The sequence below is a fragment of the Lygodium microphyllum genome, chromosome 16 (genome assembly GCF_053477565.2).
Source record: "Lygodium microphyllum isolate KBCC chromosome 16, Lygodium_microphyllum_v1.1.10, whole genome shotgun sequence".
Lineage (NCBI taxonomy): Eukaryota > Viridiplantae > Streptophyta > Polypodiopsida > Schizaeales > Lygodiaceae > Lygodium > Lygodium microphyllum.
Window position 1 is genome coordinate 105,467,872 of NC_141150.1, and position 17,497 is coordinate 105,485,368.

Consider the following 17,497-nt stretch of genomic DNA (forward strand, 5'->3'; position numbering starts at 1 on the left):
GCGTCCATGCTCTTGGGCATATCTAGGAGACCCCTCTACATCCGGTGTACTGAGGGGGTAATCTCTCTTGGAGTGGCACTCAAACTGGAGTAGACGTCCCCACAGATGTGACAAATCCTGGAGGTGACACAGCTCCAGCTAAACGACAAGACGGAGACACCACATCCGTGTCTCCACAGCAGCATCCCCCTGATCCCGATGCACTCTCTCCCTCTAGCCCAAGTCGTGAGCGTCGAGATCGTCTGCTCGAAGCCGAAGCATCCGATCGCGCTGAAGCAGATCTAGCAGAGCGCCCTGATGAAGAACGAGACAGCTCCTAGTCTGCCATCTCTCTGAATCTCGCGAGCTGGTCTGGAGACATGCGTGCGAAGATGTCCTGCAACTCCTCATCGCTCATCCCTCGACTCATCCTGAAAATGTCACCTGCACAGATAAAAAATGATATTAGAATATTTAATTTAAATCACACAAAGCACAGTAATATAAATCATTTAAAAAAAATCTCTCTTAAAATACATATCTTATGTACCTTTATAAGAGATTGGTCAACGAATTGAGTAAGTGGATGCTCCAAGTATGAAGTATCCTATGGTCCCATGCTAATCTCTTGACACAACTCCGCATACACTGGACGGTCGATAGACATGTCACCACAAAAGAATGAGTCCGCCTCGTTCTCAAAAAATTCTTGGACTCCTGTATTTCCATCATTGTTAGCCAATGCTGGATCCAAGCTTTCGACGGCCTCCACCCCTTGCAATATCAACCCCTCTATTTGCATATTATCTTCATCTATGCTCGGAACATCGCTTTGATCATATACTCTCACACTTCGGGGAGTTGAAGGTATAACATACCACCATGGAGGTTGTCGGGGGTTTGGATAGAAGATTACTTGTTCACAAATACGTACAAGAGAGTTCAAACCATTGTGACATAAACCATGTCGTAATACAATTAGCAAGCAAATGACTCCATGCACCTGTTCACAATGGGCCGGCAACACAAAGGTGTCGCGCAAATCCGTCCATTTTTTTTTGGAATCTATTTCGAGAAATCTAGATGGACCTCGTCAAACTGTTGCTCCAGCTCCTCCAAGTACCACTTTGAACCACTGCACATCGAATAGTATCATGGAGAAGCTACGGTAATCCACCATAATAATACTTTGCAAGCTCCCAAAATACTTCATCTCATCCACAACCGTGTTTGGATCTGTTGCTCATCGCCGGCTCTCTTGCTCAAGCCTTGCCATGACATCACAGTCCATTGTGGAGTGCATTTTGTCAATATGCTCCACACGAAAATGCCGTCCGCACGACCATGCTGCACTATATATTTTATGCTGTACATTGAAACACTCAAATTAGATGTCGCATATAAAATTTAGATACGATAGATTCTAAACCCCTCATCACCTTTGGACTACATCCGCTCGAGAATTTCCACTCCTCCATTGAGACATCTGTCCCTTCGCGAGATGCTGCGGTCAAGGCTCCATGCAACCATCGCGTTGACATAAACCGCGGCATCTCCTCCATGCCTTCAGGATATCGAATCGGTCGATGATGCGTACTACGTCGGAATTCAGCTCGCGCTTCCTCTCGATCTTGCCTTGCAATTTGCTGGTACTTGGCGAGCTACGTCTCCATGGAGGCATGGTGCAACATACAAAAGCGATTCACATTCTCTTCCATTGAGGCATCCATTCTTTTTTCTACCCCATTTCCAACCACCACATCTCCAGTCAGTCTATCATCGTCCTTCAGCATAGCATTTCATTGTCTCGTTCCACCATTGGTAGCCATTGTGAAATATGCACTAACGCCTCTGACACCAACTAACCTTTGGTCATGCTACCTTCTGGCCGAGCTCGCTGTCGCACAAAGCCTTTCAGGGTTTTCATGAAGCACTCCAGGAAGAACATCCATCGCATATGGATAGGTCCAGCAATCTCCACTTCGTCCACAAGATGCACAAGAAGGTGGATTTGTATCGTGAGCATGCTAGTAGGCAGGTATTTCTCAAAGAGACAGACCGTCTCCACTGCTCCTCGCCTCGCGGATTCAATAGAGGACGTCTTAATCTTTTTCTGTGAGATCCATTGCACCAAAGTCGACAACTTGTAAATGGCCCCGCGAATTTCTGGAGTAAGGCATCCTGCGATCGTGATCCGCAAGACAAACTGCCACCACAAATGAGAAAGCATTATGAATAATGGCCACTTTCCAAATTGCAAAATGCCTACGCTAATTACAATCCATTCGTAGCACAAACCTGACATATCTTATGCCAATCATAGGATTTTAGCCCCGACTTTAGAAAATGCGGACCTGAGAGAACGCATCATACCCGTCGGAGTGCGGATAGACTTGATTACTTGCTTCACAATGTGCTCTTCTTTAGTGGACAAAACCCAAGGAGCGCGAGGAAGCTGCACACGACCATCAGCACTCGACTGCGGCCAAAGCGCCTCCATCTTACCTACCTCCTTCAAATCCATTCGTGCCCCTATAGTGTCTCTCTTTCCTGTGATGTGGTCCCATAGCAAGCTGCCCACATTCTTGAAAATATGCATGGGATCCAACAAGTGGTTGACCTGTAAGTGGGTCCAATATAGCAACTTGTAGAAAACTGAGAATCGTCGCATTCCATTTGGATGTGATTCCGCGTGGACCATTTTCAGCTCGTATCAGCTTGCGGCGTTCATACGTGTTGGAGGTCGTCCAAGGAAACCTTCCCTGAGTTCATGATCCTCTGGCAAGAAAGCGGCGTGTCCTTGATATACCATCTTCTTCATGGTTCGTGACCTTCGGGAGTCTAACTGTGGCCCGCACAATGGACATGCATGATAACCTGAGGTAACCAGACCTGTTCCAATACCACGACCTAGTGAATACTTGATTGAATGAGATAAAATATAGATATTACCAGCAAGAACGGATGCCTGCTCACCTGAGCACTCTTCCAATCCTAGAAAGTCATGCATTGTCCACATGAGAATGGCTCGAATATTGGCTGACCGCCGACCATCGCGCCTGCTCATATCTTGCACAGTGACCCCCTCCTCCCACAAAATCTTAAGCTCATCGACTAATGGACGAAGATACACATCCATATTTTTTACTTTCTAGCGGCCTGGGACGAGCAAGCTAAGGATGAGATGTCCTTTCTTCGTAGAAAGCCATGGAGGGATGTTGTAGTTGACAAGGACTATAGGCCACACACTGTAAGAAGTTGAGCGCAGACCGAATGGGTTCACGCCATCCATTGCGAGATTGAGCCGAAGATTCCTTGGCTCTTGCGCAAAGCCTGGGAAGGTAGAGTCAATGTGGCTCCATGTGCGCGAATCCGCTGATATTCATTGAACTCCATCCGTGGACCTATTCTGCACATGCCACGTTGTCAAGCTCACCATGCCGGACGTACGAAACATGTGGTTTATGCGGGGGATGAGCAAAAAGTGTCTGAGAACTTTTTAACGGATTGTTGGCCCTTGCAAGTCCTGTCGATACTTGTGAGCACCACACTTTGGACATGTCTCCATAGTCTCGTATTCTCCTGAAACAGTATGCAATCATTGATACATGCATGAATGTTATTGTAGTCCATGCCAAGCTTCCGTAAAACATGTCGTGCATCATTACGAGACTCAGGCATGGTATTTGCAGGTGGTAATATATGATATTTCAATAACCTGAAAAAAATCATAAAACACCTTGAAAAAGCACAAATGTTTGTAATAATAGTGTCAAAGAAAAAAATCAATGAAGCCTATGTGCAAGGTACCTGAATAACTCGGTCACACTCGTATTGCTCCACCCGTATTTTGCTTGCACACTTAAGAGTGCAAGCAGTGTCTTCAACCGAGATACTCGGCACCCATTATATAATGGCATGGATGCTTCTTCTCTAAGCGGATCAGAAGTCTCAACATCCATGGGAATCAATGCATCGATCATTGTCTCCATCTCAGGCTTCAAGATTGTAGGTAGGTCTGGAAGGTTGTCTATCTCCTCTGGCATTGACGGTATAGATTGGCCTTGTGAGTGGTGGATTGGCTCCTGCACTCCATCTATCGCACGCCCACGAACTTTTCTAATTGGCTGCAAAGAGTGCACTCCCCCTTGGGACGAGACATCACCTCCCTGGATAGAAAATTTGCTAGCAAGACCCAATCTTATTGTATATGGTTTTCAATTAGCTTGCGAGTACAATGCATGATTGATATTAACTTCAAATTACCGTTTGCTGAAAATCCGCAATCGCCTGATCAATGATCTCGGATTGAAACTCACCAAATTGTCATACGTGTTCTATAGACAATCGGCGTTTTCGTCTAATTGCCAACTTGCATTGAGAGCAAGGACATGGGACACGCTGATTAAGATACGCCTCGCGATCTTGAACAACAAGAACTTCTTCGTTTTGCATCTTATCTACATTACAACAAACAATTTAATGACTTGTAATACAATTTGGGAAACCGAGGCTTAAATGGATAGCTCCTCCATGTATGTCAAGTTGCAAGTTGATCATAAGCTCTTGCTTGAGAGGTTTTAGCCTCTGTAAGAGATTGAGAAGCAAATTTTGTAAAACATTGAGGTTGATATTGATGCATCCATGGTGTTGAAATCTAAACTTCAAGATATAAGAAATGCTTTACTGATTGATGTAAAGAATGCATGGGACATAGTAGTTGAGAGATTTATTGATGTTATATCTCGGCCATATACCATGCTCAAGGATTTATTTGTCTCGGTAGATAATTATTCATTATTGTAAAAAAAAAAAGCATTGTTTCATAAGGTTCATGAGTTGAAGACTAAATGTTTGGTTCATAAGGTTCATGAGTTGAAGACTAAATGTTTGGACTCGACTAAAAGATTGGATAATGTCTTAGATGCTAAAAGGAAAAGTGATGAATATGTTACTTCATCATTGCAACAAAAAGATTGGTGACAAGGATGCTATGATTAATGAAGTTTTTCACGAGGTGAATATAGAGTTGAAGGGGATGGAACACGATTCTTCTTTGGGATTTAGTGGTGATCAGTCAATTATTGAGGTGTCTTCTTGTATGGCCATTATACCTTATATACCTAGCTACGATCTCTAGGTTATGTACTTTGAGTATCTTAGAGGGGCTCTACTAGGATTACTTATACAACTGCACTAGAGGGCTTTGAGTATAAGTAATCTTAGTCAACAAAATTTATGAGCATCATTGAGGATCTCTTAGTCTAATAATAAATCAATCTCAACAAAAACTATCTTAGTAATGTGGTTTTTTTGTCCTAGGTCCATGTATAAAAATTAATGCCATCTATGAAATTTATCAACTATAGTTATAAAATTTGTTAAGGGATTCTTCTTCTATAGCAATACTTTTGGGTTCATTTTGATAAAGTACCATAATGACCATTAGCTAGGATATCATTTTCTTTTAGTCCTTTCGTTGACTAGTTAGCATGATTACTAATTTGTTATGCCTATAAAGTTAATACAAAAACAAGGAATTATGCATATCACAATTAGATCCCCTACTTGGACATTATGAAGGATATGACCAATTTTAAGCCATCTTAAAGAGTCACCAATGTACGTGGCCCATGGCAAAGCACATTGCATACCATTATCGATAAGTCTATTATCATGCATCTTAAATCTCCTAATTAGACTTTATAAAGTGTATGACCAATTTTTAGCCCTCTTAAGGAGTTGATGTAATGGTACCCATAAAAAAATCAAAGTGCATACCATTACCATAATCATGGATATGTTATTGTTCCAATATACACACACAGGTGGACTACATCTTGAGTAGACAAAAGCTATCCATTTGAGTAGACATACATCTCCATAAAGCTATCCATTTGAGTAGACATACATCTCCATAAAGCTATCCATTTGAGTATACATCTCTTTCTCTTTCTCTCCCTCTCTTTCTCTCTCATTTCCTCTCCCTCTCACAATATATCCTAACACTCTCCCTCCCTCTCCCTCTCCCTCTCCCTCTCCCTCTCTTTCTCTTTCTCTCCCTCTCTCATTTCCTCCCCCTCCCTCTCCCTCTCCCCCTCTTTCTCTTTCTCTTTCTCCCTCTCTCTCTCTCTCTCTTTCTCTCCCTTCCTCTCCCTTTCCCTCTCTTTCTCTCTCATTTCCTCTCCCTCTCACAATATATCCTAACACTCTCCAAAAGCAAAAGGGAGAGGGAGAGAGAGAATGCACTCTCCCTCCCTCTCCCTCTCCCTCTCCCTCTCCCTCTCATTCTCATTCTCATTCTCATTCTCATTCTCTTTCTCTCCCTCTCTCTCCCTCTCCCTCTCTTTCTCTCTCATTTCCTCTCCTAAACAAGTAAAAGAGAAAGTGATTTAAACCTTAAACAAGCAAAAGAAGGAGAGAGGGAGACTCACCGATGAGATATGGCGAGTGTGGGGTGGCTCCTCTTTGCGATGAAGGCTCCTCCTCTCCTTCGCGAACAATGGCGGCGGCGGCGGCAAGTCTTCTTCCTCTCCTTCTCTCACGACGGTCTCTCTCGCTCTCAAAACACAAAATACAAAAATGCGAAATAAAGCCGCGCTTTGTTTCGGTCCGTTTTTTTTCCTGTGGACCTTCGCTATTTGCGTCGGTAAATACCGACGCCAATAGCGACGCAAATAGCGACGCCGCTACCTGCCGTCGCTATAAGCTCAACTCCTTGTAGTGGTAGTAGTAGTTGTTGTTGTTGTTTTTTTTTTTCTTCTTTTCTTGTTTATTATAGTGGTAGTGGTAGTAGTAGTGGTAGTCGTGGTTGTGGTCGTGATCGTGACCGTGATCGTGGTCGTGGTCGTGGTTGTAGTCGTAGTTATAGTCGTGGTCGTAGTCGTAGTCGTCATAGTCGTGGTCGTAGTAGTAGTAGTAGTGGTTTTCTTGTTTGTTGTTGTTATTGTTGTTGTTGTAGTAATGGTTTTTTTTGTTTTCTTCTTTATTGTTGTCTAGTTTTCTTATTTGTTGTTGTTGTTGTAGTAGTGATAGTAATAGTAGTTTTTTTTTCTTTTCTTGTTTTTTTTGTAGTAGTAGTAGTAGTAGTAGTAGTAGTAGTAGTAGTAGTAGTAGTAGTAGTAGTAGTAGTAGAGAGAGAGAGATATGTTTTATTAAAGAAAATGAGAGAGGGGGAGGAAGAGAAAAAAGAAGAAGGAACGAGAGAGAGGGAATAAATATACAACATAATAAAGAAAGAAAAAGAGAGAGAGATGGAAGGAGAGGAGATAATGAATGGATAAAAAACAAAGAGAGAGTGGTGGCGAGGTTCGATGAGGTCTCGTGCAACACCACGAGACGGGAAACACTCCGATATACGTTAATTTGTGGGTGGGTGGGTCGAGACTTTATATACGTTAATTTTTGCTGAGTTACAAGAGAAGAAATCCCTTCTTAAACAATTTAAGAAAGAAAAAAAGAATGATAACAAAAATAAATTGTTTGTCGTAATGTAGACAAAATGGAAAATGATGAAGGTCTTGATGTTCAAGATCGCAAGGCGTATCTTAATCAACGTGTCCCATGTCCTTGCTCTCAATGCAAGCTGGCAATTCAACGAAAACGTCAATTGTCTATAGAACACGTACGATGCTTCGGCGAGTTTCAATCTGAGATCATTGATCAGGCGATCTTGGATTTCCAGCAAATGGTAAGAAAAGTTAATATCAATCATGCATTGTACTCGCAAGCTAATTGAATACCATATATAAAAAGATCGGGTGTGGCTGGCAAATTTTCTATCCAGGGAGGTGATGTCTCGTCCCAAGGAGGAGTCCACCCTTTGCGGCCAATTAGAAGAGTTCATGGGCGTGCGATGGATGGAGTGCCTGAGCCAATCCACCACTTGGAAGGTACTACCCAATCTATACATCAATACCAAAGGAGACAAATAACCTTCGAGACTTACCTACAATCTTGGAGCTTGAGATGGAGGCAATGATCGATGCATTGATTCCCATGGATGTCGAGACTTCTGATTCTCTTCGAGAGGAAGCATCCATATCATTATATGATGGGTGTCGAGTATCTCGCCTGAAGACACTCCTTGTACTTCTAAGTGTGCAAGCAAAATACGGGTGGAGCGATTCGAGTGTGACCGAGTTGATTAGGTACCTTGTACGTATGCTTCATTGATTTCTTTTCGGCACTATCATTAAAAATATTTGTGCTTTTTCAAGGTGTTTTATGATTTTTTTCAGGTTATTGAAGTATCATATGTAACCACTTGCAAGTACCATGCTTGAGTCTCGTGATGTTGCACGACATGTTTTACGAAAGCTTGGCATGGACTACAACAGCATCCATGCATGTATCAATGATTGCATACTGTTTCGAGGAGAATATGAGACTATGGAGACATGTCCAAAGTGTGGTTCTCACAGGTATCGACAGGACTTGCAAGGGCAAACCATCCCTTAAAAAGTTCTTAGATACTTTCCACTTATCCCCCACATAAACCACATGTTTCTACGTCCGACATGGCGAGCTTGACAATGTGGCATGCGCAGAATAGGTCCATAGCTGGAGTTCAACGAATATCAGCGGATTCATGCGCAAGGAGCCACATTGACTCTACCTTCCCAGGCTTTGCTCGAGAGCCAAGGAATCTTCGGCTCGGTCTTGCAATGGATGGTGTGAACCCATTCAGTCTGCGCTCAACTTCTTACAGTGTGTGGCCTATAGTCCTTGTTAACTATAATATCCCTCCATGGCTTTCTACGAAGAAACAAAGTTAAAAATATGGATGTGTATCTTTGTCCATTAGTCGATGAGCTTAAGATTTTGTGGGAGGAGGGGGTCACCATGCAAGATATGAGCAAGCGCGATGGTCGACGGTCTGCCAATATTCGAGCCATTCTCATATGGACGATGCATGACTTTCTGGGATTTAGAGAGTGCTTAGGTAAATAGGCTTCCGTTCTCATTGGTAATATCTATTATAGCTCATTCAAGTTTGTATTCACTGGATAGAGGTGTTGGGGTAGGTCTGGTTACCTCAGGTTATCATGCATGTCCATTGTGCGGGTCACAATTAGACTCTTGAAGGTCACGAACCATGAAGAAGATGGAATATCAAGGACATGCCACTTTCTTGCTAGAGGGTCATGAACTCAGGAAATGTTTTCTTGGACGACCTCCAATATGCATGAATGCCCAAAGCTGGTACGAGATGAAAATGGCCCATACGGAGTCACATCCAAACGGAATGCGACGGTTCTCAGTTTTCTACAAGTTGCCATATTGGACCCACTTACAGATCAACCACTTGTTGGACCCCATGCATATTTTCAAGAACGCGGGCAGCTTGCTATGGGACCACATCACAGGAAACAGAGATACTATAGGGGCACGAATGGATTTGAAGGAGGTAGGCAAGATGGAGGAGCTTTGACCGCAGTCGAGTGCTGATGGTCGTGTGCAGCTACCTCGCGCTCGTTGGGTTTTGTCCACTAAAGAAGAGCACATTGTGAAGCAAATAGTCAAGTCTATCCGCACTCCGACGCGTATGATGCGTTCTCTCAAGTCAGCGTTTTCTAAAGACGACCAATTATCAGGGCTAAAATCCCATGATTGCCATAAGATATGTCAGGTTTGTACTATGAATGGATTGTAAGTGGCCTACATATTTTGCTATTTGGAGTGTACTCATGGTTTATAATGCTTTCTCATTTGTGGCAGTTTGTACTACCGATCGCAATCACAAGATGTCTTACTCCAGAAATACGCGGTGCCATTTACAGGTTGTCGACTTTAGTGCAACTGATCTCATAGAAGGAGATTAAGACATTCTTTATTGAATTTGTGAGGCGGGGAGCTATGGAGACGGTCTATCTCTTTGAGAAATACCTGCCTACCAGCATGCTCATGATACAAATCCACCTTCTTGTGCATCTCGTAGATGAAGTGGAGATTGCTGGACCTGTCCATACACAATGGATGTTGTTCTTGGAGCGCTTCATGAAAACCCTGAAAGGCTTTGTGCAACAACGAGCTAGGCCAGAAGGTAGCATGGCTGAAGGTTGGTTGGTGTCTGAGGCGCTAGTGCATATTTCACAATGGCTACCAACCACGGTGGATCCAGACAACAATATGCTATGGTCGCTGAAGGACGATGATAGACTGACCGGAGATGTGGTGGTTGGAAATGGGGTAGAAAAAATAATAGATGCTGCAATGGAGGAGAAAGTGAATCGCTTTTGTATGTTGCACCATGCCTCTATGGAGACGTGGCTCGCCAGGTACTAGTAAGCTAGGCAAGATCGAGAGGAAGCACGATCTGAATTTCGACGTAGTACGCGCCATCGACCGATTCGATATCCCAAGAGTATGGAGGAGATGCCGCAGTTTATATCAACGCAATGGTTGCATGGAGCTTTGACTGCAGCGTCTCGCGAAGGGGCGGAGGTCTCAATCGAGGAGTGAGAATTCTCTAGGAGATGTAGTCCAAAGGTGATGATATGTTTAGGATTTATCGTATCTATATTTTATATGCGATAACTAATTGAGTGTTTCAATGTACAATACAAAATATATAGTGCAGCATGGTCGCGCGCGGATGGCATTTTCGCGTGGAGCGTATTGATAAAATGCGCTCCACAACAGACTATGGTATCATGGCAAGGTTCGAGCAAGAGAGCCGACGACGAGTAATGGATCCAAATACGGTTATAGATGAGATGGAGTATTTTGGAAACTTGCAAAGTATTGTTACGGTGGATTACCGTAGCTTCTCCATGATACTATTCGATGTGTAGTGGTTCAAAGTGATACTTGAAGGAGCTGGAGCAATAGTTCGACGAGGTCCATCTGGATTTCTTGAAATAGATTCCGAAAAAAATAGACGGATTTGCATGTCACCTTTGTGTTGCTGGCCCATTGTGAATAGGTGTATGAACTCATTTGTTTATTAATTTTATTACGACATGGTACATGTCACAATAGTTAAATCTCTCTTGTATGTGTTTGTGAACATGTAATCTTCTATCCAAACCCTCGACAACCTCAATGGTGGTATGTTATACCTTCAGCTCCTCGAAGTGCGAGAGTATATGATTAAAGCGATGTTCCGAGCATAGATGAGGACAATATGCAAATAGAGGGGTTGATATTGCAAGGGGTGGAGGCCACCGAAAGCTTGGAGCATATAGAGAAGCCAGCATCGGGTAACAATGATGAAAATACAGGAGTCCAAGAATTCTTTGAGAACGAGGTGGACTCATACTTTTGTGGTGACATGTCTATCGACCTTCCAGTTTATGCCGAGTTGTGTCAGGAGATTGACATGGGACCATAGGATACTTCATACTTAGAGCATCCACTTACTCAATTCGTTGACCAATCGCTTATAAGGGTACATAAGATATACATTTTAAGTAAAATAATTTTTAAAAGATTTATATTACTGTGGTTTGTATTATTTAAATTGATTATGCTAACCTCATTTTTTAAATGTGCAGGTGACCTTTGTGGATACTTAGAGCATCAGGATGAGTCAAGGGATGAGCGATGAGGAGTTGCAGGATATCTTCACGCGCATGTCTCCAGATTAGATGGCGAGATTCAGAGACATGGCAGACTAGGAGCTGTCTCGGACATCGTCAGGCCACTCTATTAGATCTACTTCGATGCGATCAGATGCTTCAGCTTCAAGCACGCGAGGTCGACGCTCTTGACTTGGGCCAGACGGAGGAAGTGCTTCAGGGTCAGGGGGATGCTGCAGAGATACGGATGCAGTGAACCCGCGGTCGGCTCGAGATACAGATGCTACTCCTTGCTCTCGTGGCGGTTCTAGAGAGTGTGGCTCAGGTGGTTGCTGTGGAGGCACAGACGCTGTGTCTCCGTCTCGTTGTTCTTTTGGAGTTGCGTCACCTTTGGGATTTGTCACACCTGTGGGGACGTCTACTCCAGTCGCTCCGGCTTTTTCTCAACCATCTGCAGGTGGCACCCCTATGGGTGCTACTCTGATAGATACTACCCCGGTCGGTATACCAGATGTACATGGGTATCCTAGATATGCCCAGGAGCGTGGTTGCAGGTGGGAGAGGACCCATCTTAGGCATACCCCAGAGGGGTATGCCTACCTTGTAGATGATAGGATATGAGCCATCATCATGAATGATGAGGGGAGGAGGGTGATGGCTCGCATGAGAGTTGTGCCAACAAGTTTTTGGCACAACGTCTTGGATCATTGGAAAAACATACCGGAGGGGAGCAAGGACTATATAGTAGCATCCTTGCATGAGGAGTTTTCGGTACTAGCCACAACAGATAGGTTTTCTACGAGCTAGATGATGGAGTGCATGCGTCAATATATGTCACACAGACAATTGGATGCATGCAAGGCACTCAAGAGTGGGCCTGCAAAGCTCGAGTGGCTAGATGCAGACGACTGGCGCCGACTGAGGGAGGAGGCTACAAATTCTCCAGGACGTTGGAGTCAGCAGCGCGAGGCGGCAAGGGCACGACTAGAGGCCGGAGTGGTCCATCATCTTTGGAGTGACGGCCACAGGGAGGACTTTGTAAGTTTTTGTTTTGTTTTGCTTGCTTATTTTTTTGCAATATCCTTTATACTGACAATCGTGTTTCTAACAGTTATTATTTTATTTCCTTTGCAGCACTCCATTACAAATCGCGATCGGATTGGCCTTGAGACTCGATATGCACAGAGGCACGGTCTCACTGCATTGATCGACCGATTGTATGGACGTGGCGGCCCTGTAAGTTACTCATCTTTCTTGTCCGTAGTTACCATATTTAATTAGAATGCATTATTGTATAGTGGACTGATATGTAGTTGTTTCCTTTTTTGCAGAGTCCATTTGATGCTCCTTTGCGGGCGGGATGAGCTTTCGGATGGTGAGGATCTATAGCTCACCCTTGGATCCCTCGAGCTCACACACCCTTCTTTTTTGGTCACGTGATCTGTGTAGACATTTTCTATGTAGTAGTGATATCTTGCCATGATTATACCAGTCACTTTCATTATGTGATCATATATTTATTTCATGTATCAGTGTTATGATTTAAGCACACTTTGTCTTTATTTACACGAGCATTGTACACAGTGCAGAAACTATTTTGTATGGCCCAAACAAAGCACATAGTGCTATATGTAGCAGGGCAGCTTGGTGCTCTACCACAATTTTTTTTTCTTGTTCCATTGCTATTAGCGTCACAAATTTACTGCACGCGTCGTTATTGGCGTTGTTATTTGCATCGCAAAGCGTCGTTATTTGCGTCGGTATCAGCATCGCAAATGCACAAATAGCGACGTTGATAATGATGCTAATACCGACTGTTCTATGGCGTCACCAATAACGACGTTTTTTGCGACGACGGGGAAAAATTTCTTTATTTACATTTTTGTCGCTTTTAACGTTGGTATAAGGTCTACATCTTGTAGTGGTTGCCCCCCTTAGGCATTGGGATTTCACATAAATCATAAACTTTGAGTGGAGTTCCTTGGCAAGATCAAAATCAAAGTACCTAAGTGGCAAAAGATCTTCCTCACCTTTGGTGGTAAAATGCTAATCATGAAATCTATCCTTACCTCAATTGTATGATTTGTTGGCTTGATTATCAATTTCAGCAAAGAGATCATGGGAACAAGTTGAGAGTTATTTAGGGGGTTTGTGTGGGCTAGGGATGAGAAAATAACTATGTGTCAAATTTATTGGGTCATGTTGACTACAAATAAGACTGATGGTGGCATTGGATTGGAAGCCGTTTATGAGAAATCAAGTTGCTTGTGCCATGGGTTACATAAAATAATCAATTCCATGTAGCCATGGGCTCTGTTGATCATGACCTAGCTTGAAGATGCAAGTGCATAAGGAGGGATATGGTCCCATGCTCACTAGTTTGATCTATTGGGAAAATGAGTGTTTTGTGAGAATTAGGAACTCCAAGATAGCTCAAGGATTGTTAAATTTTGAAACACCATCTTGGGCAAAGTCCAGTGGTGGTTGCATGAGACGAATAACAAAGGTGATCCTTCTTTGCACCTGAGAATTTGGCTTTCCCCTTATGCTTTTGATCCAATTTAAGAAAAATAAAAGGATCTTTAAAGCTATACATCTTAAGGAAGTGAGCAATTTGTCTTGATATATGGGATTGAGATCTTGGAATTGTGTACAAATGAGACCTATCTAGAGGAAGGTCAAAACTTGGATGAAGTATATGCTAATTTAAAAAATGTTGTGAACATGAAAGTGGTGGTCCTTCTTGGTGATAATTGTGAGGTTGATGGGACAACCATAAAACTCATCATATATTCTTAGAGATTTAGCTCTATGATTCATTTGGAAATGTAGGAAAATCGTTGCTGTTGGCACTACATCTTAAGGGAATCCTATGGATAGGATAAGCAAGCCCATGATACTAGTTTGGCCATTCGTAATAAGAAGCTCAAAGCTGCCCATTGGATAATTAGGCTTTTTTGCAAATAGCTTGGCAAGCTCTGTATTTAGGCTTTCACCTTAATGCATTGACAAGATGATGTTGTAAATGTTTGCTTTTATAAATGGTAGTATATTTTCCATCGACTTTTAAAAACCTCAATCTTTGTTTTCAATGGACAGAACTTCCCTTATTAGAGGGCCTTTGCACTAGATGATGCCCTCATTTAGTGATTTTGTTTATACACCTTTATGCAACAAATTAAGCCATTGATTTCACACCTTGTCTCTTTTGGCATCATTAAAAGTTGCTGACATGCAGGTTTCAATTTTCGAGGTAAACCAACTAATGTTGCTTTGTGCAAAGATCTTCCTATATCATTAGCACTTTACATCCTTATCACCATGCATTGCTATTCCTAGAGCTTTTGTGATACAAGCAAGTAATCAACGCTAGAAACAAATGTTTGTCTATCTTTGTTTGGAAAAGAAGGCCTTTTGATAAGATTTATCACTTGTCCTTGTAACTATTTGAGAGGTTTGGATACTTTAATCAAGGCGTTACACTATCCTTTGCAGCCATATGGTGTGGCTTTTGCCAAGGACCCTCAATATGTGTTGTGTGCGCATACAATAATAAAGATTAACATGAAAGATAGATGTTCACATTCTTTAAGAATTCTCTCTCCTAAGAAGTTCCCTTACATTTTTAAAAACTAATGTATGACTCAGGTTCAACTCGAAAATGACAAGGAACCCAAAAAATATGAGAAAGAGGGCGTACCGTGTACGTATTGTGATCCTTGTTAACCATCGCATTTTGGTAAGCTGGGTAAGTGCAAGCAAAGGGACAAATGGACTATTCGATTACTGCCCACGCAGCCACCACGCGTCGTCATTGCATGGGATTACATACAAAGATGAACAGGAAAGACAGGCGTGTGTATTGTATCACCGGCAGACGACCAGACGCCGGAAGCCAGCGAGTGATCTAGCTTGGGTTATCATAGTTCATTAACAAGCGAGGGGCAATTCGACAGGGCGAAGAAGAAGAGGTTCGACTGCAGTACGCAGCAAAAGAACAAAAGCCAGCAGCCATGTCTCCTGCGAGCGTGCGGTTAGTTAAGTGCCTGAGAGGCAATACGGCGGTCGCCAGCAGCAGCGGCGAAGGAAGCCTTGCGAAGATGAGCGGGAGGGTGCGGGCTCTATCGACGTCAGCGCTGCCGGTACGTATGTACGAGAGAGAGAGAGAGAAGGGGAGGGGGGGATGTTTCTGTGCGGGTATGGTGGGTATGGTTTGTGTGTGTCTGTGGGTGGGTGTGGGATACCTGTACGATTAATATGACTCTGTGCGCGCGCGCGCGTGATGACCTGTGTCATCCATGCATGTGTGTGAGAGAGAGAGAGAGAGAGAGAGAGAGAGAGAGAGAGAGAGAGAGAGAGAGAGTTGTTGTTTGGTTTTAGAACTGTGTGCTAATATATATAGACGGGCGGGTCTGAGGAGAACCACGAGGCGGAGAAGATGGTGAGCGAGGGCGGGGGCAGCACTGCCAGCTTCCAAGAGAAGAAGGCCGAGATCTCCAAAGGGAAGGGCGAGGCCCCCGCCGGCACCAGCGAGTATCAGCAGACCAAGGAGGCCGCCAAGGACACGTGGCAGTCGGCAGGCGACATGGCCAAGCGCACGTGGCAGGAGGGGAAGGAGAAGGGCGAGTCGGTGGTGGGCGGCCTGAAGGGGCAGGTGCAGAGGGAGGTGGATACGGCGGCGGAAATGCTGCCGCGGGACATCCCCAAGAAGGTGTCGGAGGCGGGGCGGGGCCTGGGAGAGGTGGGCGAGGAGGCCGCGCAGGCCATCAAGCGCGACGCCAGCCGCGTCGCCGAGAAGGTGGGCCTCAAGAGCCCCTCCTCTTATCGCTCTGACGGCGATTGATGAGCTCCTGGATTAAGAGGGGGAAAAGAAGAACGCCATTATTTACATACTCTCACACCCTGACGCGCGCGCGCGCGCGCACACAGGCTCTCATCGTACCCCTCTCGTTGTACAGCCACTGGCCAGCAGGCCTTTGCCGCCACCTTGTGTTCTGCTCTCACATCTCTGTTATATAAATGGTCCCTCCCGAATACTGTTTTTATGAAGTAATTTTGTTACGTTTCTTCTTTTGTCAAATTTCTTATAATTAGCTCGAGAAACTCATAAAAAGTTTAACGTCCCAAAGTTCACGTGCCTCCCCTTGTGTACAAGGTTGGCTCATTAGGATTTGCTCAATTGCTAGAATCATGACTTATTTAGGGGAGAGTGTTCTTACAATCATGACGTTAGAGTCTAAACATACATTGTAAGGCTAGTTAATTTTTTAGGTGAGTGATTATAAGAGCAAGAGTATATAATTTTAGTTAAATCTTGTAGAAGGGTTGCATTTCGAAATAAAAGGATGGTAAACCAAGGGAGAAGGCGGATAAAAGGGAAATGGGTCAATCTTTCATAGCCCATACAAATATAGCTTATGAGCCTCTCAAAATAGAACTCATGGTTATATCCCTTTAAGCATATTTTTTGAACTTATGGCTACATCCCTTGAACCATCTTTGAAAGTTTGCGTGTACGTGGGTAAGTGCGTTCAAAATTGATTACATCCCTTGAAGTACATCCTTCCCTTGAAGCATCTTCGAAAGTTCTTGTGTACATGGGTGAGTTAAAATTTGGAGCATCATTGAAAGTTCTTGTGTACATGGGTGAGTTAAAATTTGGTTACATCTCTTGAAGCATCTTTTGAAGTCCATAGTCTTCTATTGAAAAAAAGGGAAGCATTTGATGTTGTACAATGTTTTAATAAGAATCTTTCATTTTAGTCAAACAATATTTCAAGTAGGTATTGAATAACTACTACTACAACATTTGGAATCACATCCCTAAATGGGGTGGCTTCTCTCTAAAGGATACAATTAAGTCCTATCCACTTGTCACTTTTAGTATGTTGAATCGTGGGACCATGGAATGTTGAGAAATGTATGCTATTGTCAACATTGTTAAGGCACTCAACAGTTTGGCCAAGAAGAGTATGCTTGGTGGTCTACTTCTATTG

At 43.5% G+C, this 17,497-nt stretch overlaps 1 protein-coding gene across 1 annotated transcript; it reads left to right on the top strand.

Annotated features, from left to right (window-relative positions):
* Positions 1 to 15,304: 15,304 nt before the first annotated feature.
* LOC148023195 (uncharacterized) lies at positions 15,305 to 16,580 on the top strand. Its single transcript, XM_087695190.1, has 2 exons — positions 15,305 to 15,643; positions 15,904 to 16,580. Exons 1-2 carry the CDS (start codon positions 15,515 to 15,517, stop codon positions 16,342 to 16,344), a joined length of 570 nt encoding a protein of 189 aa, XP_087551316.1. The 5' UTR covers positions 15,305 to 15,514; the 3' UTR covers positions 16,345 to 16,580.
* The last annotated feature ends 917 nt before the right edge of the window (positions 16,581 to 17,497 follow it).

Excerpts from the sequence above, each read along its gene's own strand:
- LOC148023195 (XM_087695190.1), top strand. The coding sequence starts at position 15,515 with ATGTCTCCTGCGAGCGTGCGGTTAGTTAAGTGCCTGAGAGGCAATACG. Across the intron at positions 15,644-15,903 it reads TATCGACGTCAGCGCTGCCG|ACGGGCGGGTCTGAGGAGAA; the intron begins GTACGTATGTAC and ends TAATATATATAG.